The 24701-nt window shown below is 45.0% G+C and overlaps 1 protein-coding gene across 3 annotated transcripts in view; it reads right to left on the reverse strand.

The window, feature by feature from the left end:
- cpsf1 (cleavage and polyadenylation specific factor 1) overlaps positions 1 to 24701 on the reverse strand; it is a 108142-nt gene that overhangs the window by 51622 nt on the left and 31819 nt on the right. For 2 of the 3 annotated variants that reach the window (XM_070881882.1, XM_070881880.1), the window contains exons 10-17: positions 19964 to 20057; positions 18455 to 18542; positions 16475 to 16597; positions 12479 to 12530; positions 11821 to 11915; positions 9721 to 9795; positions 8723 to 8803; positions 5871 to 5972 (exon numbers count right to left, since the gene is read on the reverse strand). In XM_070881882.1, coding sequence (XP_070737983.1) covers positions 5871 to 5972; positions 8723 to 8803; positions 9721 to 9795; positions 11821 to 11915; positions 12479 to 12530; positions 16475 to 16597; positions 18455 to 18542; positions 19964 to 20057 — 710 coding nt within the window. The remainder of the gene's footprint in view (positions 1 to 5870; positions 5973 to 8722; positions 8804 to 9720; positions 9796 to 11820; positions 11916 to 12478; positions 12531 to 16474; positions 16598 to 18454; positions 18543 to 19963; positions 20058 to 24701) is intronic. The other variant, XM_070881881.1, reaches the window with a different exon arrangement.

Consider the following 24701-nt stretch of genomic DNA (forward strand, 5'->3'; position numbering starts at 1 on the left):
ATTGTTCCTTATCCTTTTCCATAACTACTCTAAACCCAATGATATTGTGATCACTGTTTCCTAAATGCTCTCCCACTGAAACATGCTCCACTTGCCCCATCAGAATCAGGGATTGAAATATGTCAAGAATTATAACGAAGTAAGTGGTCAGCACAGCAACCACAATACATTGTAAAAGATGGCTTCCAATCAGGACAAATAATCTGCTGAAGAATTGTCTCACAATCCCTGCTCTCGGATACTGTTGTTACTCCACCTCTCCAGGGTCCTGGAGAAGTAGTGTTGGTGACATACAGTCCCAGTAGGAACAACCCGAGCCAAACGCTGTTTCTCTAAATGATTCAGGAAAAACCACAATCAGACAAGTGAATCAGGTAAATTGAGAAAAATACATGGGCTAAAATCTCACAGATGTAGCTTTGAGATAAATCAATGTGACTTTATTTTTATGCATACTGCTAACATTATTCACAGGACAAATAGTCATAGGAACAGGAGGAGGCCATTCAGCCCCTCAAGCCTGTTTCGCCATTTAATGAGATCACGGCTGATCTGCGACTTAACTCCATATACCCACCGTTGGCCCATATCCTTTAACATTGGTTAACAAAAAGCTATCAATCTCAGATCATTTACAATCATAATTTAATTTAAAATTAACAATTGATCTAGCACCAATTGCCACTTGTGGAAGAAAGTTCCAAACTTCCATCGTCCTTTGTGTGTAGAAGTGTTTCCTAATTTCACTCACGAAAGGCCTGGCTCTATTTTTTAGACTATGCCCCTAGTCCTAGAATTCCCAACCAGCGGAGATCGTTTCTCTCTAACTACCCTATCTGTTCCCCTTAATATCCTGAAAACTTCGATCAAATCACCCCTTAGCCTTCTAAATTCTAGGGAACACAATCCTAATTAGTGTAATATCTCCTTGTAACTTAACCCTTGGAGTCTAGGTATCATTCTGTCAAACCAATGCTGCACTCCTTCCAAGGCTAATATATCCTTCCTACAGTGTGGTGCCCAGAACTGCTCTCGGGACTCCAACTGTGGTCTAACCAGGATTTTGTATAGCTGCAGAATAACTTCTACCCACTGGTATTCCAGCCTTCTAGATATAAAGGCCAGCACTCCATTAGCCTTTGATTATTTTCTGTACCTGTTCATGACATGTTAATGATCTATGTACCTGTACCCCACCAAGTCTCTTTGGACCTCCACTGTTTTTAGTACCCTGTTCTATCCTTTTTAGGTCTAAAGTGGATGACACTCACATTTGCCTAGATTGAAATGAATTTGCCAGTTTTGCCCAGTTTGCGGCAGTTCGGAAGCAATGGCCGGAGGTGGAGCGAGGAGCGGCCTATAAAGATCCAATGGGAGTCCGGGGATCAGCGACAGTTCGGGAGCAGCTAGCTGCAGCTGGGTCAGAAATAAGAAAGAAGTAAAAAGTAATCGAAGGGTGATGTCACAGCCAAGAGGGTAAGTGATTGGCTGGTTAAGTGGTGAGTAGTTTTCTTTTTATTTATCTTTCTTCTTGTTCTTAGCAGTAAAAAAACCTTTGGCATTGTTGCCAAATTAAGTAATCTAAGGGTTAAAAGTCATGGCAGGAGAGCCCAGACCCGTGTCATGCTCCTCCCTGTGCTATGTGGGAAGACCGGGACGCTTCCAGTGTCCCTGACAACTACATGTGCAGGAAGCGCATCCAGCTGCAGCTCCTGACAGACCGCATTGCAGCACTGGAGCTGTGCATGGATTTACTCTGGAGCATCCGCGATGCTGAGGATGTCATGAATAACACGTTTAGTGAGTTGGTCGCACTGCAGGTAAAGGTTACTCAGGCAGATAGGAAATGGGTGACCATCAGGAAGAGCAGTGGAAGGTAGTGCAGGGGTCCCCTGCGAGCAGCTCCCTCCAAAACAGATACACCACCTTGGGTATTGTTGTGGGAAGATGACTCATCAGGGGGGAGCAGCAGCCAAGTCCATGGCACCAGAGGTGGCTCTGCTGCACAGGTCGTCAGGAAAAAGAGTGGGAGAGCGATAGTGGCAGGGGATTCTATTGTAAGGGAAATAGATAGGCGTTTCTGCGGCCGCAAACGAGACTCCAGGATGGTACGTCGCCTCCCTGGTGCAAGGGTCAAGGATGTCTCGGAGCGGCTGCAGCGCATTCTGGAGGGGGAGGGTGAACAGCCAGCTGTCGTGGTACATATAGGTACCAACGATATAGGTAAAAAATGGGATGAGGTCCTACAAGCTGAGTTTAGGGAGCTAGGAGTTCAATTAAAAAGTAGGACCTCAAAGGTAGTAATCTCAGGATTGCTACCAGTGCCACGTGCTAGTCAGAGTAGGAATGGCAGGATAGCCAAGATGAATACGTGGCTTCAGGAGTGGTGCAGGAGGGAGAGATTCAAATTCCTGGGACATTGGAACCAGTTCTGGGGGGAGGTGGGACCAGTACAACCAGAAGGTCTGCACCTGGGCAGGAACGGAACCAATGTCCTAGGGGGAGTGTTTGCTAGTGCTGTTGGGGAGGGGTTAAACTAATATGGCAAGGGGATGAGAACCTATGTAGGGAGACAGAGGGAAGTAAAATGGGGGCAGAAGCAAAAGATAGAAGGAAGAAAAGTAAAAGTGGAGTGCAGAGAAACCCAAGGCAAAAATCAAAAAAGGCCACATTACAGCAAAATTCTAAAGCGTGTTAAAAAGACAAGCCTGAAGGCTCTGTGGCTCAATGCGAGGAGTATTCGTAATAAGGTGGACGAATTAACTGCGCAGGCAGCTATTAATGAATATGATATCATTGGCATCACGGAGACATGGCTCCAGGGTAACCAAGGCTGGGAACTCAACATCCAGGGGTATTCAACATTCAGGAAGGATAGACAGAAAGGAAAAGGAGGTGGAGTAGCATTGCTGGTTAAAGAGGAAATTAACACAATAGTAAGGAAGGACATTAGCTTGGATGACGTGGAATCTGTATGGGTAGAGCTGCGGAATACCAAAGGGCAGAAAGCGCTAGTGGGAGTTGTGTACAGACCACCAAACAGTAGTAGTGAGGTTGGGGACAGCATCAAACAAGAAATTAGTGATGCGTGCAATAAAGGTATAGCAATTATCATGGGCGACTTTAATCTACATACTGGTTGCGCTAACCAAACTGGGAGCAATGCGGTGGAGGAGGATTTCTTGGCGTGTATTAGGGATGGTTTTCTCGACCAATATGTCGAGGAACCAACCAGAGGGCTGGCCATCCTAGACTGGGTGATGTGTAATGAGAAAGGATTAATTAGCAATCTTGTTGTGCGAGGCCCCTTGGGGAAGAGTGACCATAATATGGTAGAATTCTTTATTAAGATGGAGAGTGACACAGTTAATTCAGAGACTAGGGTCCTGAACTTAAGGAAAGGTAACTTCGATGGTATGAGACATGAACTGGCTAGGATAGACTGGCGAATGATACTTAAAGGGGTGACGGTGGATAGGCAATGGCAAACATTTAAAGATCACATGGATGAACTGCAACAATTATACATCCCTGTCTGGAGTAAAACCAAAATGGGGAAGGTGGCTAACAAGGGAAATTAAGGATAGTGTTAAATCCAAGGAAGAGACATATAAATTGGCCAGAAATAGCAGCAAACCTGAGGACTTGGAGAAATTTAGAATTCAGCAGAAGAGGACTCAGGGTTTAATTAGGAGGGGGAAAATAGAGTCTGAGAGGAAGCTTGTCGGGAACATAAAAACTGACTGCAAAAGCTTCTATAGATATGTGAAGAGAAAAAGATTAGTGAAGACAAACGTAGGACCCTTGCAGTCAGAATCAGGTGAATTTATAATGGGGAACAAAGAAATGGAAAACCAATTGAACAAATACTTTGGTTCTGTCTTGACGAAGGAAGACACATATAATCTTCCGGAAATACTAGGGGACCGAGGGTCTAGTGAGCAGGAGGAACTGAAGGAAATCCTTATTAGTCAGGAAATTGATGGGATTGAAGGCCGATAAATCCCCAGGGCCTGATAGTCTGCATCCCAGAGTACTTAAGGAAGTGGCCCGAGAAATAGTGGATGCATTGGTGATCATTTTCCAACAGTCTATCGACTCTGGATCAGTTCCTATGGACTGGAGGGTAGCTAATGTAACACCACTTTTTAAAAAAGGAGAGAGAAAACGGGGAATTATAGACCAGTTAGCCTGACATCGGTAGTGGGGAAAATGTTGGCATCAATTATTAAAGATGAAATAGCAGCACATTTGGAAAGCAGTGACAGGATCGGTCCAAGTCAGCATGGATTTATGAAAGGGAAATCATGCTTGACAAATCTTCTAGAATTTTATGAGGATGTTACTCGTAGAGTGGACAAGGGAGAACCAGTGGATGTGGTGTATTTGGACTTTCAAAAGGCTCTTGACAAGATCCCACACAAGAGATTAGTGTGCAAAATTAAAGCACATGGTATTGGGGGTAATGTATTGACGTGGATAGAGAGCTGGTTGGCAGACAGGAAGCAGAGAGTAGGGATAACAGGTCCTTCTCAGAATGGTAGGCAGTGACTTGTGGGGTGCCGCAGGGCTCAGTGCTGGGACCCCAATTATTTACAATATACATCAATGATTTAGATAAATGAATTGAGTGTAATATCTCCAAGTTTGCAGATGACACTAAGCTGGGTGGCGATGTGAGCTGTGAGGAGGATGCTAAGAGGCTGCAGGGTGACTTGGATAGGTTAGGTGAGTGGACATAGGCATGGCAGATGCAGTATAATGTGGATAAATGTGAGGTTATCCACTTTGGTGGCAAAAACATGAAATGAATATTATCTGAATGGCGGCAGATTAGGAAAAGGGGAGGTGCAACGAGACCTGGGTGTCATGGTGCATCAGTCATTGAAAGTTGGCATGCATGTACAGCAGGTGGTGAAGGCGGAAAATGGCATGTTGGCCTTCATAGTTAGGGGATTTGAGTATAGGAGCAGGGAGGTCTTAATGCAGTTGTACAGGGTCTTGGTGAGGCCTCACCTGGAATATTGTGTTCAGTTTTGGTCTCCTAATCTGAGGAAGGACGTTTTTGCTAGTGAGGGAGTGCAGCGAAGGTTCACCAGACTGATTCCCGGGATGGCAGGTCTGACATATGAGGAGAGACTGGATAGACTGGGCCTGTATTCACTGGTGTTTAGAAGAATGAGAGGGGATCTCATAGAAACATATAAAATTCTGACAGGACTGGACAGGTTAGACACAGGAAGAATGTTCCCGATGTTGGGGAAGTCCAGAACCAGTGGTCACAGTCTAAGGATAAGGGGTAAGCCATTTAGGACCGAGATGAGGAGAAACTTCTTCACTCAGAGAGTTGTTAACCTCTGGAATTCTCTGCCGCAGAGAGCTGTTGATGCCAGTTCGTTAGATATATTCAAGAGGGAGTTGGATATAGCCCTGACGGCTGAATGGATCAAGAGGTATGGAGAGAAAGCAGGAAAAGGGTACTGAGGTGAATGATCAGCCATGAATGGTGAATGGTGGTGCAGGCTTGAGGGGCCGAATGGCCTACTCCTGCACCTATTTTCTATGTTTCTATGCCCATTCATTTAATCTATCAATATCCTTTTATAATTTTATGCTTCTATCTACACTGCTTACAATGCCGCCTAAGAAAGAGGCCACGCAGAACAAAGCGCAGCTTACAGGGAACATTGACTGGGAAGTGCCAGTGATACAGGGTGGGATGTGCTGATCAGGTAGACAGTGTCCCCCTGTGTATGTGAACTTCTCCCTCCATTATCTCATGCCATTAACATGTGTTGTAATGATGCTCATCTTTTAGTTCAAATATAAAAGTTAAACATAAACTTAGAAAAATTTCTGTTACCGTTTACCTTTGTGTTTACCTCGTCTTTCTTATCAGAGGCAATCACCGTCCACATGTCATGGCAACCGGGAAGTTCAAAGGTCGTAACCACCTGGGCACGAATACTTCGCTGTTTGAAAAAGAAAAGCACAGAGTCATATGGGTTACTTTTCATAATTACAGATACCACTGGATGTCCTGTGGCGTACCTCACAGTTTTATGGGGTCATTGATGTAATGTTTTAACTACTGACCTGGCCTGTCCATTTTAAGACTGCTTCTCAGGGACTCCTGTGGGGAAGTGGTGTAAATAGCTCCTCTGGTCAATCAGAGGCAAATGCTAACTGTTACTGCAAGTTTCTCTAGACCCTCTACACTGACGGCCAGTTACAACAAACACAGCCAGAAACATACCATTTCCTCAAACACAAAGCATGGAGGGTCAATATTACTGGTGCCATTCAAGAATCCCACAATGGAAAAAAGCTGAAGAGCATAATGAAGTAAATCGATAATTTCTTCAGATTCATAGTGATTTCAGCTTGTCGGTAAACACTATGCTTTATCTAATCTTGTTTAGCAACTTTCCGAAAATGATGTGGTTGTCACACATTGCGGGCAGGGAAGTAGACCCGAGTCCATGATCGGATCAGCCATGATCGTATTGAATGGCAGAGCAGGCTCGAGGGGCCAAATAGCCTACTCTTGCTCCTATTGCTTATGTTGTTAACCTCACGAACCTTCCAGAACCCCTTACTCCAATTACACACAGGGAGCTGTTAGAATTTTTACTGTCACACTTCAATGTCCTTCAAATGAAGGGAGTAACTAACCCGTTTTTACAACAGAAAGACTCATTAATAGTTTCTAATAGCAGGAAACAGCAACTAATATACAGTCTTCTACAGCTCAAAGCTAAGAGCAAAAGGTAAACTCTAGCAGTCCACAATTTCTCAAAGGGTCACTCGAGTAACAGGTTTGTCCTTGGGTGTTTGCAGACTTTACCAATGATCTCTGGTATGGTCCTGGTAATCCCAAGATTTAATGTAGCACCGGTACAAGATCTGCAACAGTCATGTCTCACTATGGCAGATCATTGCTTGGTGCAGACTGCTAACTGACTGGAATCTACATTTCAATAAGGCGGCAGAGCTCTGAGCCCCATGGAAATACCTCCAGTGCACTGCAATCCGCCACTACACCTTAACTGCATTGCCAACTGAACTTAAAACTAGATCTGACACTTCAAAAATGAAGTTTGCTGACTATTCATCGTTATTTTAGCATGTAACAGCAAGGCTTCGACAGTCAGCTGATTTTTTTCCCCTGCCTCTCTAATCCAGGAATGCTGAAGCCAATTGTAGCAAATGAGTTGCTCACCTGTCTAAGATCAGGTAAACTGGGAATCAACAAAACAATGAATGGCCAATATCCCTCGGTAACGTTCACCCCTCCTGAAAGCATCAACTCCTCCAGGTTCCATGGACGGAGCTCATCCTTCAGTAGCTCACCAATGGTGAGAGATGGCAGACTATTCAGCCATATGGGAATCACATGTGTGTCCAATCCTGTTTTCATCCGACGTCCACATATGGGGATTTTTAACCTGGACAGTTCTAGGACACGGATGCCAATTATAATGAGATGAGAGGGGATCTCATAGAAACATATAAAATTCTGACAGGAGTGGATAGGTTAGATGCAGAAAGAATGTTCTCAATGTTGGGGAAGTCCAGGACCAGGGGTCACAGTCTAAGGATAAGGGGTAAGCCATTTAGGACCGACATGAGGAGAAACTTCTTTACTCAGAGTTGTTAACCTGTGTAATTCTCTACCACAGAGAGTTGTTGATGCCAGTTCATTAGATATATTCAAGGAGGAGTTAGATATGGCCCTTATGGCTAAAGGGATCAAAGGGTATGGAGAGAAAGCAGAAAAGGGGTACTGAGGTGAATGATCAGCAATGATCTTATTGAATGGTGGTGCAGGCTCGAAGGGCCGAATGGCCTACTCCTACACCTATTTTCTATGTTTCTATAACACCACTAGTCATAAGAACATAAGAATTAGGAGCAGGAGTAGGCCATTCGGCCCATCGAGCCTGCTTCGCCATTCAGTAAGATCATGGCTGATCTTCTACCTCAATTTCACCATCCCGCGCTATCCCTATATCCCTCGCTATCCAAAAATCTATCACTCTCTGCCTTTAATATACTCAACAACTGAACATCCACAGCACTCTGGGACAGAGAATTCCAAAGATTCGGAGTGAAGAAAATTCTAATCTCAGTCCTAAATGGCCGACTCCTTATTCTATGACCCCTAGTTCAAGACTCCCCAACCAGGGGAAATATCCTCCCAACATCTACCCGGTCAAGCCCTGTAAGAATTTTATATGTTTCAATTAGATCACCTCTCGTTCTTTTAAATTCCAGGGAATATAGTCTAGTCTCCTCAATCTCTCCTCAGAGGACAATCTCCCCCGCCTGGTTCATGTCAGCTCACTCAGCATTAACTAGTGGTCAAACCTGGGGAGTTCCTGGTCAGACGAAGCTACTCTTTGAATAAACTCACTGAGTCATTGGGGGAGTGCCCGTGTGTTTTTATAAACTGAGAATCCACCGTTTTGAGTTTGAGTAGGAGACTGCACGATGAGTCCTGATTTCAATACACTGACGATGCAGGGAGGAGAAAGTGTTGAGGATGAGTTTTTTGGAGCTTAGAGGGAACATGAGAAAAGTTCTGATCATAGTTGTATCCATAAGATCATGAAGTTAGACAGAGGTTAGAGAAGGATTGCATGTCAGATGACAAGCTTTTTATTGTCAAACTGCCCAGGAGCACCAAGCTGATACTAGAAGCAAGCGTACAGTCCATTACCTGTAGAACGGAGAGCGCACCATTCTTTCCATATCCTGAACACACAACTATCTCCAAGTCAGGTTCTGGGTTACTCTGAAACTAAAATGAAGTGAGGTGTTAAAACAAAAATGCAGCTGGAACAGATTGCAAACATCACTGGTGTTCAGAAATACTTTATAGCGCTTCAATCAAATTCATAACATAAGAAATAAGAGCAGGAGTAGGCCATAAGGCCCCTCAAGCCTGCTCTGCCATTCAATAAGATCATGGCTGATCTGATCATGGACTCAGTTCCACTTCCCCGCCCGCTCCCCATAACCCCTTATCCCCTTAACGATTAAGAAATTCAAACTGAAAGAGGCGTGGGTGTTTCCATTTCCTATTCTGTTGTAGCCACCATGCTCCCCCTTCAGGACGGAGTGTGGAGGGGTGGAAGAGGGACTATGGTCCGGGCTGCTGAGCACCAGAGGCAGCGGTTGGTGCTGCTCCACGACAGCCTCAGACTCGAGTCATTTTCTCTTCCGACTTGAAGTACAGGGCAGCCAAGTTCTAATATCCGTCAGCTGTACGACTTCAACTTGGGACCGTCTGTCCGTGCTGGGAGCATGCAGCGGCTTTAAGCACTAGAAGTAGCCACTCACAAACTTTACTATTTCACCATGAGCCCAGGTCAGCTTCACCGTGGACCCGAGTCCGAGCTCGAATTCAAACACTGGGGCTGGACCAGCAACCACGAACTAATGGCATCAGAACTGTCAGCTGGGACATGCTCAAGCTTACATGGATTTGCATTCATTTTTATAAACCTGACCCTGCAAAGGAGAGATTTTCCAGGTAATCGCTCCACCTGCTGTTCCCTCTCCCCACTTTCCTTTGGCCTGGAAAGGTCTCGGCCTGGCTCCCTTGTAGCAAAGGATCTCTACCCAACATGGTAACCTGACTTCCCCACCCCTCATCCCTCGATACTGGCGGACCTGCTGCATATTTACCTTTCTTAGCAACCAATTCACACTCACCTCTTCGGAAAGAAAAGCAGGTTCTCCCATTGAAGCATTTACACAAGGACCAATATTCAATATACTGTCACAGACCTGCAGGATGACAGGAGGGAAATCATTCAGATGGTGCTGGCAGCTTGAACATTGGGGTAGCTTCTAAACATAAGCAATCAAAACCAGCTTTTTGTGGTCCAAGGTTCTGGGTTTAAGCCCATACTGGGACTTGAACATGTAATGTAGGCTAGCAGTGACATACTGAGAGTACTTCAAAGGCAATTCAATGTATGTGAAGAGCTTTTAAATGTTTGAGAGACAACAACAACTTGTATTTATATAGTGCCTTTAACGTAATAAAATGTCCCAAGGTGCTTTACAGGAGTGTTATACGACACAAATAAATAAATTTGACACCGAGCCACATAAGAAGAAATTACGGCTAATGACCAAAAGCTTGGTCAAAGAGGTAGGTTTTAAGGAGCGTCATTATAGGAGGAAAGAGGTAGAAAGATGAGAGGTTTAGGGAGGGAGTTTAGGCAGCTGAAGGCACAGCCACCGATGGTTGAGCGATTATAATCTGGGATGCTCAAGAGGGCAGAATTTGAGGAGCGCAGATATCTCAGGGGGTTGTGAGGCTCGAGGAGATTACAGAGATAGGGAGGGGCAAGGCCATGGTGACGTGACGAGACGTTATATAACTGTACATCTGTCTTCCTTTTTATATCAATTAGCACAAATGTATTTGTGGTCAAACTTGATAAATGACAAAGCTTGCATGTCCACAGTAATTGGAAAATAGCTGTTTAGTTACCAAACGAATGCAAACATATCAAAGGTGAGGAAGGCCCTGGGGTCCATCAATGCTCACCTCATCCACTATCTAGTACGACCTTGTGCATCACTCCCCAAACCGCTACAAATCCTAACCGTCCAAGGTGGCAACGAACCAGGAATAACTCTGGACAATCTTCACCATCTCCCCCAGTCCAAGCAAGCTCCAGGGGACCACAGTTATCCATGATGTACCATTAGACAGACTAGCCCACCCCATCCTAACCTCTTTCATAAATTCCTTTGAAACACAGCATTATAAAAGGAGCAGAAACAACCACCTCGAACCATTGGCCAGTCCGAAAGGGGTCAGATTTCTGAACCACTTCCCTTTAACTCTGCCCCTCAATAGAACCATTTGCCATAAATTTTAGCCACTGCCCCCTCAATATTTATGACCATAAAGAGGGTGGAAAACAGGTAGAATAGACAAACCAAAGCAGAGTGAATTTGTAAGTAAAATACTGCAGATGCTGGAAATCTGAAATAAAAACAGAAAATGCTGGAAATACTCAGCAGGTCAGACAGCATCTGTGGAGAGAGAAACAGAGTTAATGTTTCAGGTCGATGACCCTTCGTCAGAGTGAATCCATGTTCCCTTGGCCTGGAGATTGTGCTTTAAGATCCAGTTTATCTACCCCCTTGATAATTTTAAATACCTCGGAAAAGTTCCCTCTACGCTGCAATATGAACATCCTCAAATCTTTCCTCGTTGCACAGCCATCCAAACCCATTTCTCGGCTCATTTACAATCCTCAAAGGGATGAGGGGGATGGGGAACCCATGCTTTGTCCAAACTATCACTTTCCTGGGTGTTGAGCTCAATCCCAACATCAGGTTGAATATTGTGCTGATGGCCTACGGGTGATTTTGACTGAAGCCCACAAATCCCTTTCCTGTGTCATATCCCGCAGACTGCTCCCATTTATTTTGTATTCCCACTGTCTGTTTCTCTTCCTTCATTGACTTTGCCAGGATTTCAAACATCACTGTCTGCCTCAGAACATCACGGAATGTATCTATTTCCAGTGGCAGAAGACGGATCCTGCAGCAAAAGCACCTGAAGTCCAGAACTTCCCCTCCCTGCCCAGCCCAGCGACAATGATACAATCAGAGTAAACTGGCACGTGGGAGTACTCCTCTGCAGATTTACTACCCTGAATCATAGACGTAACTGTAAAGTTTCGTCACGTCACATTAATTCATATAAATGAGATGGAAGCTTTGCACATACTGGGGGTTTTCAATACCCGATCGATTAGCAGTGACATCCAGTAAATCGGACCCTACCTCAAAGGAATAGGTTGCCAGCTGAGTGCCAGACTGGGCCTCGTTCCCATACACTTCAATCTCGTCCATGTCATCCAGTAAAGCGACATCACCAGCTGGAATGTAAAATAAACAAGAGTAACCAGCGCGTTTGTATTTGTAAAATGTATTTGCTTTCTTTCCCTACAGTTCTCCTCCCCCCATCCCCACCTCGTTCCCACTGACATGCCTCATTCCCCAGCAGAGTATGCAAGCAGACAGCCTTCTAACCGATTGTTGGAATGTTGAAACATTACCACAGCGATTACACTCCAAAAAGTATTTCATTGGCTGTAAAGCGCTTTGAGACGTCCGGTGGTCATGACAGGCGCTATATAAATCCAAGTCTTTCTTTTTTCTTTATGTGTCAAAGAGGCTAGCTGGGGAGTGGGGTGGCCAAATCCTCTTTCACATTTTCCCATCCTCTCGGCTTTTGGTGGGAGGGGAATGGGAAAAGTGGCAGGTACCACTAGGGACGGCAGGCTTCTGACGTCAAGTTGCATATCCCGAAATCAAACAATACCGTGCCATTTGCTTTAATGACACCAAGTCGAGCTCTAGTTCACTGCATCACTGATAACTTGCGACCACGCCTCAGACATGTAACTGAAAATGGCCGAGGGACAGAGGGGATACTCACCGATCCAGCCCGCTGATAAATCCAGCCGCTTCTTTTTATTAGGCGGTTCGTCCTGCAGAACAAAACAAATCCAACCAATCAGGGTCACTGCAGTCAGGAAGGATGGCTGTCTCAATTACTGCCTGAAAGACCCCCCTCCCTCTCTACCACACCTCTTCTTTCTCCCTGCACTCATTTTCTTTTTTTTCTTCTCCTGAGGTCACTGTCTCTCATTGGCGGTCGGTACGCGAGGTTCTGGCCACCTTCCACGACTCTGCCCAAGTGGCCACTCTTCAAACTGAACCTGATGGAGTATCGGCAGGATATTCAACCATGAAGGGATTCAATCAGTCCTCACACAAAATGGAATCATACAGCACAGGAGGCTGCCATTCAGTCCATCGTGCCTGTGCCGGCTCTTTCAAAGACCTACCCAATGAATTCCCTGCTCTTTCCCCATAGCCCTGCAAATTTTTCCTTTTCAAGTATTTATCCAATTCACTTTTGAAAGTTACTATTGATTCAGCTTCCAACCACCCTTTCAGGCAGTGAATTCCAGAACACAACTCGCTACGTAAATAAACTTCTTTTGCCAATCACCTTAAATCCGAGTCGTGTGGTTACTGACCCTCTGACTACTGGAAACAGTTTCTCTCTATCTACACTATCAAAACCCTTCATAGTTCTGAACAACCCATCTTCATCATCATAGGCGGTCCCTCGAAACAAGGATGACTTGCTTCCATGCCAAAAAAAGGATGAGTTCACAGGTGTTTCGAACGAAGAACCCGAACTACATGTTGAAGGGTGGAAGATGCCTATGTGTAGATTTTTTTAACGTGAGGTGGCCGTTGCACACCAGCCACTACATGGGCTTGACAGAGCTAGGTCTTGGTCCAGTGGCAAGGATTACCCAAGACAACTGGAGACCTGCTCTGCTGCACAGACGTAGTGTGCACACATATCGCAGTGTGGGCTGGCCCGTGTTGACCCTGGGCCCGAACTCATGCCTCCCCTGGGCCCTGATCACATCCCCTCCACAGTCTCTCGCCGCTCCTTTGCCCCTCTCGCCGCTCCTGCTGTATCTGCCCACTCTCCAATCGCCGACCTAGACTTTGCTGACATCATTCTTCGCTGCCGTTCCCTTTCTGCACCAGCTCGTACTGCCCCCTGAAGTGGTATGCCACCATGCTGTCCAGGGACTGCTGCTCACCGCTCCTTAAGGCCCCGACCTGCCGCTGATGGTTTCTCGCGGCAGGTCGGGCCATAAAAGGACTGGCGGCCCCTGGACAGCGTGGTGGCCCCGACCTGCGAGAAACCATCCAACCTCAAGAAGGATCTGGATAACATTCAGGCTTGGGCTGCAAGTGGTATGTAACATTAGCACCACATAAGCTCAAGGTATTGGTCATCTCAAACAAGATAAAGCCCAGCCATCTTCCCTCGGCCTTCAGCAGCACCACCATCATTGAGACCCAAGTATCAACATCCGAGGGGGTCATCATTAATCCAGAACGTTTGGCTGGATCAGCCACATTAACACCAGAACAGGGAACTCTGGTGAAAGGCTCACCTCTTGACACCCTGGAGCCTCTCCACTATCATAAGAGCATAACAAATAGGATCAGGAGTAGGCCATTTGGCCCCTCGAGCCTGCGCCGCCATTCAATAAGATCATGGCTGATCTGATCCTCACCACAACTCAACTTTCCTGTCCGTTCCCCATAACCCGCGACTCCTGCATCGTTCAAAAATCTGTCCATCTCCACCTTAAATATATTCAATGACCTAGTCTCCACAGCAGATTGGAAAACTGCAAATGTAACGCCCCTATTTAAAAAAGGAGGGAGACAGAAAGAAGGAAACTATAGACCAGTTAGCCTAACATCTGTCGTTGGGAAAATGCTGGAGTCCATCATTAAGGAAGGAGTAGCAGTATATTTAGAAAATCATAATGCAGTCAAGCAGAGTCAGCATGGTTTTATGAAAGGGAAATCATGTTTGACAAAGTTGTTGGAGTTCTTTGAGGATATAATGAGATGGATGGATAAAGGGGAACCAGTGGATGTGGTGTCTTGTGTGTATATGCTCTGTCCCTACTTTTCCCACTGATTATCATTACCCCTATCGCTAGCTTGCACTTTTGCCTTCTCCCTCTCTTTGATTTATAAATTTAACTCACCAGATCCCTCCCCCACAATATTTAGTTGAAAGTCCGATCTACAGCCCTAGTTATTCAAGTCGCCAGGACACCAGTCCCAGCCTGGTTCATGTGAAGCTGGTCCCGACGGAACAGATTCCTCCGATTCCTCCTACCCCAGTACTGGTGCCAGTGCCCTATGAACTGAAACACATTTCTCCCACAACAATCTTTGAGCCACGCGTTCATCTCTCTGATCCTATTTACCCTATGCAAATTTGCTCGTGGCTCAGGTAGTAATCCAGAGATTATTACCTTTGTGGTTCTGCTTTTTAATTTAGCCCCTCGCTGCTCAGACTCACTCAGCAGAACCTCTTTTTTTTTGTCCTACCTATGTCGTTAGTATCTACGTGGACCACGACAACTGGATCGTTCCCCTCTCACTCCAAGCTCTTCTCCAGCCCAGAGGAGATGTCCTTAACCCTAGCACCGGGCAGCCAACACAGCCTTCGGGACTCACACTCTTGGCTGCAGAGAACAGTATCTGTCCGCCTAACTATACTGTCCCCTACCACTACCACATTTCTTTTTACTCCTCCAACTTGATGGCCTCCCTGTACCACGGTGCTGTGGTCAGTTTGCTCAACCTCCCTGCAGTCCTTGTTCTTGTCCACACAGGGAACAAAAACCTCGTACCTGTTAAGACAATTGCAAGGGCTGAGGCTCCTCCATCACTACATCCTGGATCCCCGTACCTGCCTCACTCATTGTCACATCCTCCTGTCCCTGACCACGGACTAAATTTGAATTATTTAACTTGAGGGATGTGGCTTACTGCCGGAGCACAGTGTTCAGGTAACTCTCTCCCTCCCTGATGTGTCGCAGTGTTTGAAGCTCGGACTCCAGTTCATCAATACAGAGCCGAAGTTTCTCGAGCTGCAGACACTTACTGCAGATGTGGTCGCTGTGGACCTCAATGGTGTCCACCAGCTCCCACATGCCGCAGCAGTAACACAATGCCTCCCCTGCCATCTTTAATGTATTTTATTTAATTAATTAAGTTTTCAAGTTTTGAATGTTTAGTTATTAATCCCGGCTCTTAAATTAAACAATGCCCAAGAGAGAGAAATACTGACCGATCAATCACTTCCATGCTTTCTTGTGATGTCACACTTTGATTTATTTTTACTTCTATAAAAGGGTCAAGTCAGGTGTGTGATGGAATATTAAATAATTGTTTGATGTGAGCAGCAGTTATAACACTCAAGAAACTTGACACATCCAGGACACAACAGTTTGCTTGATAGGGGCCCCCTGCCACTGGTCTCCCCCCACCACTAGTCTCAATACCCACAACCTCCAACACCAGCAGACTGTGGCACCATATTCCAAAAAGAAATGAAAGAAAACAGCAGTTCTGACAGTTTCCTTCAATTTCTTAAAGGGCTCACGTACGCCGAGTTTTCTCTAATTGAGGGACTAATGGAGCGCTCAAATCAATAGATAAGCTCACTAGCCAGCTGCCTAACCCACATACTTAATAAATTTATACAGCAATAATTGCTAGGTCCATTAAACTTTGCAATTATGTGAGAGAATCAAGATTGTAGCAGAGTCCTTTTATTAAAACATAAATTCAGAAGTGAACTTCTTCCTGTTGATTATTTTCTTAAGTCGGAGTGAGTACAAAGTACAAAATCCTGTTTTGTACTCATGTTAACATTTTCCACAAACCTTGTTGACTGGAGGAACTTTGTCCCCATTTATAGGTGCTTTCACTTGGTGAACTATTTCCCCTTTGACCTACCGCGACAGAAAACATGCTCAATCCTCTGTAGATGCTTTCTGCTCAAAAGGCAGAATTAAGTTTTCAATACCTGTTTATCCCGATCCTTTCCAACATCCATCGGAGCTTCTTGCAGTTTCTCCGTGTATCGGAGCAACAAGGAATTCCCCAAACGTGATCCGAGGAATAGGTAGCCTGGCTCCAGCGTGGTCATCTGTGAACACAGACAGGTCACATTAGCTCAGTCTTTGTGGTCGGGCCAACAATCCCAGGCCGTATCTTGGTCACCTCTCAGGAATGGTGATGAAGGAATGCTCCTGCGATTTCTTACAGGCTAAACTCCTGAGTTCAATCATCCTGTTGTGGTCAAGTGGGGGCAAGTGGGTAAGAAAACTGTCTGACCAATGGATAATTCTATTTGACTAAGAAGTGGGATAACACTGTTTAATAGCATTCCTTTCCTGTATTCAAGAACAGTGGCAGCAGCACTGAATCCCACCTCAGCCAGGTGATGAAAAAAGTCCCAAAGGACACAAAGGTCAAGAGTGAAAGGGAGGTGGGTTGAAAAAACGCATCTTCCCATACATGTCTCATTAGGAACAGGAGGTTCAGCCCCCCGAGCTTGTTCCGCCATTCAATTACATCGCGGCTGATCTGTACCTAAACTTCATTGCCCGCCTTTGCTCCCAATCCCTGGTGGCCCTTACCTGACAAAAATTTATCAATCTCAGTCTTGACTGCACCAATTGTCCCCTAGCCTCCACAACCTTTCGGGGGGAGATGGGGGAGTGTTCCAGATTTCCACTAATCTTTGTGCGGAAAAGTGCTTCTTGATTTTGCTCCTGAATGGCTTTGCTTTAATGTTAAGATTATGCCGCCCTTTCTTGATTCCCCACCATAAGAAATATCCATCTCTACCTTATGAAATCCTTTTAACATTTTAAACAACCACATTACCCCTCAATCTCCTAAACTCAAGGGAATACAAGCCAAGTGTATTGTTATCATGAGTATCGCTGCAGTAACTCAAAGAGTTAGTTATTATTTAAATGGAGAAAGATTGCAAAGTGCTGCAGTACAGTGGGACCTGGGGGTAGTTGTGCATGAAACACAAAAGGTTAGTACGCAGGTACAGCAAGTGATCAGGAAGGCCAATGGTATCTTAGCCTTTATTGCAAAGGGGATGGAGTATAAAAGCAGGGAAGTCTTGCTACAGCTATATAAGGTACTGGTGAGGCCACACCTGGAATACTGTGTGCAGTTTTGGTTTCCATATTTACAAAAGGATATACTTGCTTTGGTGGCAGTTCAGAGAAGGTTCACTAGGTTGATTCCGGAGATGAGGGGCTTGACTTATGAAGAAAGGTTGAGTAGGTTGGGCCTCTACTCATTGAAATTCAGAAGAATGAGAGGTGACCTTATCGAAACGTATAAGATTATGAGGGGGCTTGACAAGGTCCATGCAGAGAGGATGTTTCCACTGATGGGGGAGACTAGAACTAGAGGGCATGATCTTAGAATAAGGGGTCGCCCATTTAAAACTGAAATGAGGAGAAATTTCTTCTCTCAGAGGATTGTAAATCTGTGGAATTCGCTGCCTCAGAGAGCTGTGGAAGCTGGGACATTGAATAAATTTAAGACAGAAATAGACAGTTTCTTAAACAATAAGGGGATAAGGGGTTATGGGGAGCGGGCGGGGAAGTGGAGCTGAGTCCATGATCGGATCAGCCATGATCTTATTAAATGGTGGAGCAGGCTTGAGGGGGCCATGTGGTCTACTCCTGCTCCTATTTCTTATGTTCTTATGAACTCTTCAACTGGGACAGTAGGATTTCTACACCGGCGCGCACACATACAAGTGTTGATCAGGGAGCAGAAATACATGTGGGGGTCAGGATATTAGAGTTTCAAAGCAGGGAGGAAGCATGGAGACATTTTACTCAAACCAATTCTGGCAGAAGGATTCAGCATCAGAGGATGGAGAGAGTGTTTACAAATCACTAATTCAATGACGCTTATCCAGAGACTCAAAAGTAAAACACACAGAATAAATCCAAGTTCTAAAACTTACACACGTGGTAAGGACGCTGGCTGCTGCCTTGTCAAAGTGGAATGCACGGACACTCCTCATCCCATCCGTTATCAGGGTCAACACATAGCTGCAGAGATTAGACGCAGCAAGTCAGGACAGACAAGTAAAGCTGGTAACCTGGTGTACAACTCGAAGTAATGCACCGAGGACTGACAAAGAAAACTGGATTTTCATTACATTTACATTGGAGTCAGAATACTTACAAGAGAAAGTTGCATATACAGGTCTTCAGGACACATGAAAAATGTTTTAGTGAAATGTTAATAATGGTTGAACCCGCCTCATATCATTATGAAAAAGAATGTTCTGCAGACTTTATTTTATCAGACAACCATTAAAAACGGCATTATATAAACGCTGTGGTATATCCTGAGATTGCTACGCAGTGAAGGGTTTGCTTTTTCTGCCATTGCAATTCCCAATGGTATGAAACAAAGAATTAGCATTTATAAAGTGGCTTTCGCACCATCAGGATGTCCCAAAGTAGCTAGGGTACGGTTACAGTACTGCACTAGCAGGCCAGAGGTTAAGTTCATATCCCACCATGGTAAGTAGTGCAACTGAATTCAATGAATCTGATCTTTTGTGGGCGATATAAATGTTGTTGCTATATCCGTGTTTCCATACAATCAAATGGTGGATAAACAGGACTTTCCACTGAACTGACTTTAACTACAGTGGGTTCCTAAGCCAGCTTAGAAAGAAAAAAAGACTTGCATTTATATAGCTCCTTTCACAACCACTGGAGTTTTTGAAGTGTGGTCACTGTTGTAATGTAGGAAACACGGCAGCCAACTTGCGCACAGCAACCCCCACAAACAGCAATGATCAGATCATCTATTTTTAGTGATGTTGATTGAGGGGATAAGTATTGGCCAGGGCACCAGGGAGAACTCCCCTTCTCTTCTTCAAAATAGTGCCATGGGATCTTTTACATCCATCTGAGAGAGCAAACAGGGTGTCGGTTTAACGTCTCATCCTAAAGACGGCACCTCTAACAGTGTAGCACTCCCTCAGCACTGCACTGGAATGTCAGCCTAGATTTTTGATCTCAAATCTCTAACTCAGAGGCGACAGTGCTACCAACTGAGCCACGGCCGACAGGGAATAGGAAAAATAATGAAATCTAAGCTCATCAACCTGAGAGAATGACGGTGAGGTCTTCCAAAATCTGAGTAACAACCAGAAAATTGACTATCTTAATTAACAGTTAGGAGCTAAATAATTTAAGACCGTCAAATGGGCTTCATCATGAGAGATTTTTCACTGCGACTCTGGTATGTCCCAATATTTTGCCTGGAAGGGGCAACTTAACACTTTAGCAATTTCCAGATTCTTAAAACGGAATTCAAATTTTCAAAGAGAGTTACATAATAACGAGGGCAGATGGGGGAAGAGGGAGTGTGAAAATGGGGTTCATTGCACCTCACATTACAGGGAAACAGCAAGCACAGAGATTAGGAACTAATTTTAACATCTAATACTTACATTTCACCTCCCTTTAAGGAAATGACCATCTTATCGTAAGACACAAAGGCAGCTTGAGCACAGTCCAGCATAATCTTCACCCCATCCTGAATCCCTGCAGGAGACACACACAAACAATGGGTTTCTGGTGCCTGATTCACCACTCACCTCCTTGTAGATTACGATGCTCGTCACGTCCCAGTCACACAACCAACATCCGTCGCCGTGGCAATTATTACAATTCTGGTATGATCAGTCACTCCACCTCCCACCCTTTTCATCCCAGAGTAATTAGTGATGTTGTGAAGTAGATTATGATCTTGGTCAGAAAAACTTGCTTAATTCACAACACACACATATTCAAGAAAGAAAAGGAACATTAGCAGGAATAGGTCTCCAGCCCATCGAACCTGCTCCGCTATAAGATCATGACTTTCCCGCCCAATCTGATATCCCTTGATTCCCTTAGTGCCCAAACATCTCGGCCTTGAATATACTCAATGACTGAGCATCCACAGCTGTCTAGGTTAGAGAATTCCAATGATTCACCACCCACTGAGTGAAGAAATTTCTCTTCATCTCAGTCCTAAATGGTCGAGCCCTGATCCTGAGATTATGGCCCCTAGTTGTAGACTCCCCAGCCAGGGGAAACAGCCTCTCAGCATCTACGCTGTCAAGCCCTCTAAGAATGTTCTACATTTCAATGAGATTACCTCTCATTAGCCTAAGCTCCAGACAAAAATGAAATGGAAAGGAAAAGTAAAGGAAAGAAACTTGCAATTATACAGCACACACCTCACAATCTGAGCAGGTTCTAAAGCTCTTAATAGCCAATGAAGCACTTCTGAAGTGCAGTCACTGTTGTAATGTAGGATACATAACAAAATAAGAAATAGGAGCAGAAGTAGGCCATCTGGCCCCTCGAGCCTGCTCTGCCATTCAATAAGATCATGGCTGATCTGATCTTGGCCTTAACTCCACTTCCCTGCCCCCTCCCCATATATCCTCGACTCCCGTATCTCTCAAAAATTCATCTATCTTCACATTAAATATATTCAATGACCTAGCCTCCACAGCTCTCTACGGTAGAGAATTTCAAAGACTCACGACCCTCTGAGAAGAAATTCCTCATTTCTGTCTTAAATGGGCGCCCCCTTATTCTGAAACTATGTCTCCTAGTACTAGATTTCCCCACGAGAGGAAACAAAATCTCTGCATCGATGCTGTCAAGCCCCCTCAGAATCTTATACGCTTCAATAAGATCACCTCTCAGTCTTCTAAACTCCAATGAGCATAGGCCCAACCTGCTCAACCTTTCTTCATCACAACCCCTTCATCTCAGGAATCAACCTCATGAATCTTCTCTGAACTGCCTCCAATAAAAGTATATCCTTCCTTAAATAAGGAGACCAAAACTGTACGCAGTACTCATGGAAACATAGAAACACAGAAAATAGGTGCAAGAGTACGCCATTCGGCCCCTCGAGCCTGCACCACCATTCAATGAGTTCATGGCTGAACATGCAACTTCAGTACTCCATTCCTGCTTTCTCGCCATACCCATTGATCCCCCTAGTAGTAAGGACAACATCTAACTCCTTTTTGAATATATTTAGTGAATTGGCCTCAACAACTTTCTGTGGTAGAGAATTCCACAGGTTCACCACTCTCTGGGTGAAGAAGTTTCTCCTCATCTCGGTCCTATATGGCTTAGCCCTTATCCTTAGACTGTGACCCCTGGTTCTGGACTTCCCCAACATTGGGAACAGTCTTCCTGCATCTAACCTGTCTAAACCCATCAGAATTTTAAACATTTCTATGAGATCCCCTCTCATTCTTCTGAACTCCAGTGAATACAAGCCCAGTTGATCCAGTCTTTCTTGATATGTCATTCTCGCCATCCCGGGAATCAGTCTGGTGAATCTTCGCTGCACTCCCTCAATAGCAAGAATATCCTTCCTCAAGTTAGGAGACCAAAACTGTACACAATACTCCAGGTGTGGCCTCACCAGGGCCCTGTACAACTGTAGTAACACCTTCCTGTCCCTGTACTCAAATCCCCTCGCTTTGAAGGCCAACATGCCATTTGCTTTCTTAACCGCCTGCTGTACCTGCATGCCAACCTTCAATGACTGATGTACCATGACACCCAGGTCTCGTTGCACCTCCCCTTTTCCTAATCTATCACCATTCAGATAATAGTCTGTCTCTGTTTTTACAACCAAAGTGGATAACCTCACAATTATCCACATTATACTTCATCTGCCATGCATTTGCCCACTCACCTAACCTATCCAAGTCACTCTGCAGCCTCATAGCATCCTCCTCGCAGCTCACACTGCCACCCAACTTAGTGTCATCCACAAATTTGGAGATACTACATTTAATCCCCTCGTCTAAATCATTAATGTACAATGTAAACAGCTGGGGTCCCAGCACAGAACCTTGCGGTACCCCACTAGTCACTGCCTGCCATTCTGAAAAATACCCATTTACTCCTACTCTTTGCTTCCTATCTGACAACCAGTTCTCAATCCACGTCAGCACACTACCCTCAATCCCACGTGCTTTAACTTTGCACATTAATCTCTTGTGTGGGACCTTGTCGAAAGCCTTCTGAAAGTCCAAATACACCACATCAACTGGTTCCCCCTTGTTCACTCTACTGGAAACATCCTCAAAAAATTCCAGAAGATTTGTCAAGCATGATTTCCCTTTCACAAATCCATGCTGACTTGGACCTATCATGTCACCTCTTTCCAAATGCGCTGCTATGACATCCTTAATAATTGATTCCATCATTTTACCCACTACCGATGTCAGGCTGACCGGTCTATAATTCCCTGTTTTCTCTCTTCCACCTTTTTTAAAAAGTGGGGTTACATTGGCTACCCTCCACTCCATAGGAACTGATCCAGAGTCTATGGAATGTTGGAAAATGACTGTCAATGCATCCGCTATTTCCAAGGCCACCTCCTTAAGTACTCTGGGATGCAGACCATCAGGCCCTGGGGATTTATCGGCCTTCAATCCCATCAATATCCCCAACACAATTTCCCGACTAATAAGGATTTCCCTCAGTTCCTCCTTCTTACTAGTCCCTCTGACCCCTTTTATATCCGGAAAGTTGTTTGTGTCCTCCTTAGTGAATACTGAACCAAAGTACTTGTTCAATTGGTCTGCCATTTCTTTGTTCCCAGTTATGACTTCCCCTGATTCTGACTGCAGGGGACCTACGTTTGTCTTTACTAACCTTTTTCTCTTTACATATCTATAGAAGCTTTTGCAGTCCATTTTAATGTTCCCTGCAAGCTTCCTCTCGAACAGTATTTTCCCTGCCCTAATCAAACCATTTGCCCTCCTCCGCTGAGTTCTAAATTTCTCCCAGTCCCCAGGTTCGCTGCTATTTCTGACCAATTTGTATGCCACTGCCTTGGCTTTAATACTATCCCTGATTTCCCTTGATAGCCACGGTTGAGCCAACTTCCCTTTTTTATTTTTACGCCAAACAGGGATGTACAATTGTTGTAGTTCATCCATGCGGTCTCTAAATGTCTGCCATTGCCCATCCACTGTCAACCCCTTAAGTATCATTCGCCAATCTATCCTAGCCAATTCACGCCTCATACCTTCAAAGTTACCCTTCTTTAAGTTCTGGACCATGGTCTCTGAATTAGCTGTTTCATTCTCCATCCTAATGTAGAATTCCACCATATTATGGTCACTCTTCCCCAAGGGGCCTCACACAACGAGATTGCTAATTAATCCTCTCTCATTACACAACACCCCCCTAGTTGGTTCCTCGACATATTGGTCTAGAAAACCATCCCTTATGCACTCCAGGAAATCCTCCTCCACCGTATTGTTTCCAGTTTAGTTAACCCAATCTATATGCATATTAAAGTCACCCATGATAACTGCTGCACCTTTATTGCATGCACCCCTAATTTCCTGTTTGATGCCCTCCCCAACATCACTACTACTGTTTGGAGGTCTGTATACAACTCCCACTAGCGTTTTCTGCCCTTTGGTATTCCGTAGCTCCACCCATACCGATTCCACATCATCCAAGCTAATGTCTTTCCTTACAATTGCATTAATTTCCTCTTTAACCAGCAACGCCACCCCGCCTCCTTTTCCTTTCTGTCTATCCTTCCTCAATGTTGAATACCCTTGGATGTTGAGTTCCCAGCCTTGGTCACCCTGGAGCCATGTCTCCGTGATGCCAACCACATCGTATCCGTTAACTGCTATCTGCACAGTTAATTCGTCCACCTTATTCCGAATACTCCTCGCATTGAGGCACAGAGCCTTCAGGCTTGCCTTTTTAACACACTTTGACCCTTTAGAATTTTGCTGCAAAGTGGCCCTTTTTATTTTTTGCCTTGGGTTTCTCTGCCCTCCACTTTTACTCATCTCCTTTCTGTCTTTTGCTTCTGTCTCCATTTTATTTCCCTCTGTCTCCCTGCATTGGTTCCCATTCCCCTGCCATGTTAGTTTAATTCCTCCCCAACAGCACTAGCAAACACTCCTCCGAGGACATTGGTTCCGGTCCTGCCCAGGTGCAGACCGTCCGGTTTGTACTGGTCCCACCTCCCCCAGAACCGGTTCCAATGCCCCAGGAATTTGAATCCCTCCCTGCTGCACCACTGCTCAAGCTACGTATTCATCTGAGCTATCCTGCGATTCCTACTCTGACTAGCACGTGGCACTGGTAGCAATCCCGAGATTACTACTTTTGAGGTTCTACTTTTTAATT

The sequence above is a fragment of the Pristiophorus japonicus genome, chromosome 5, assembly GCF_044704955.1.
Source record: "Pristiophorus japonicus isolate sPriJap1 chromosome 5, sPriJap1.hap1, whole genome shotgun sequence".
Lineage (NCBI taxonomy): Eukaryota > Metazoa > Chordata > Chondrichthyes > Pristiophoridae > Pristiophorus > Pristiophorus japonicus.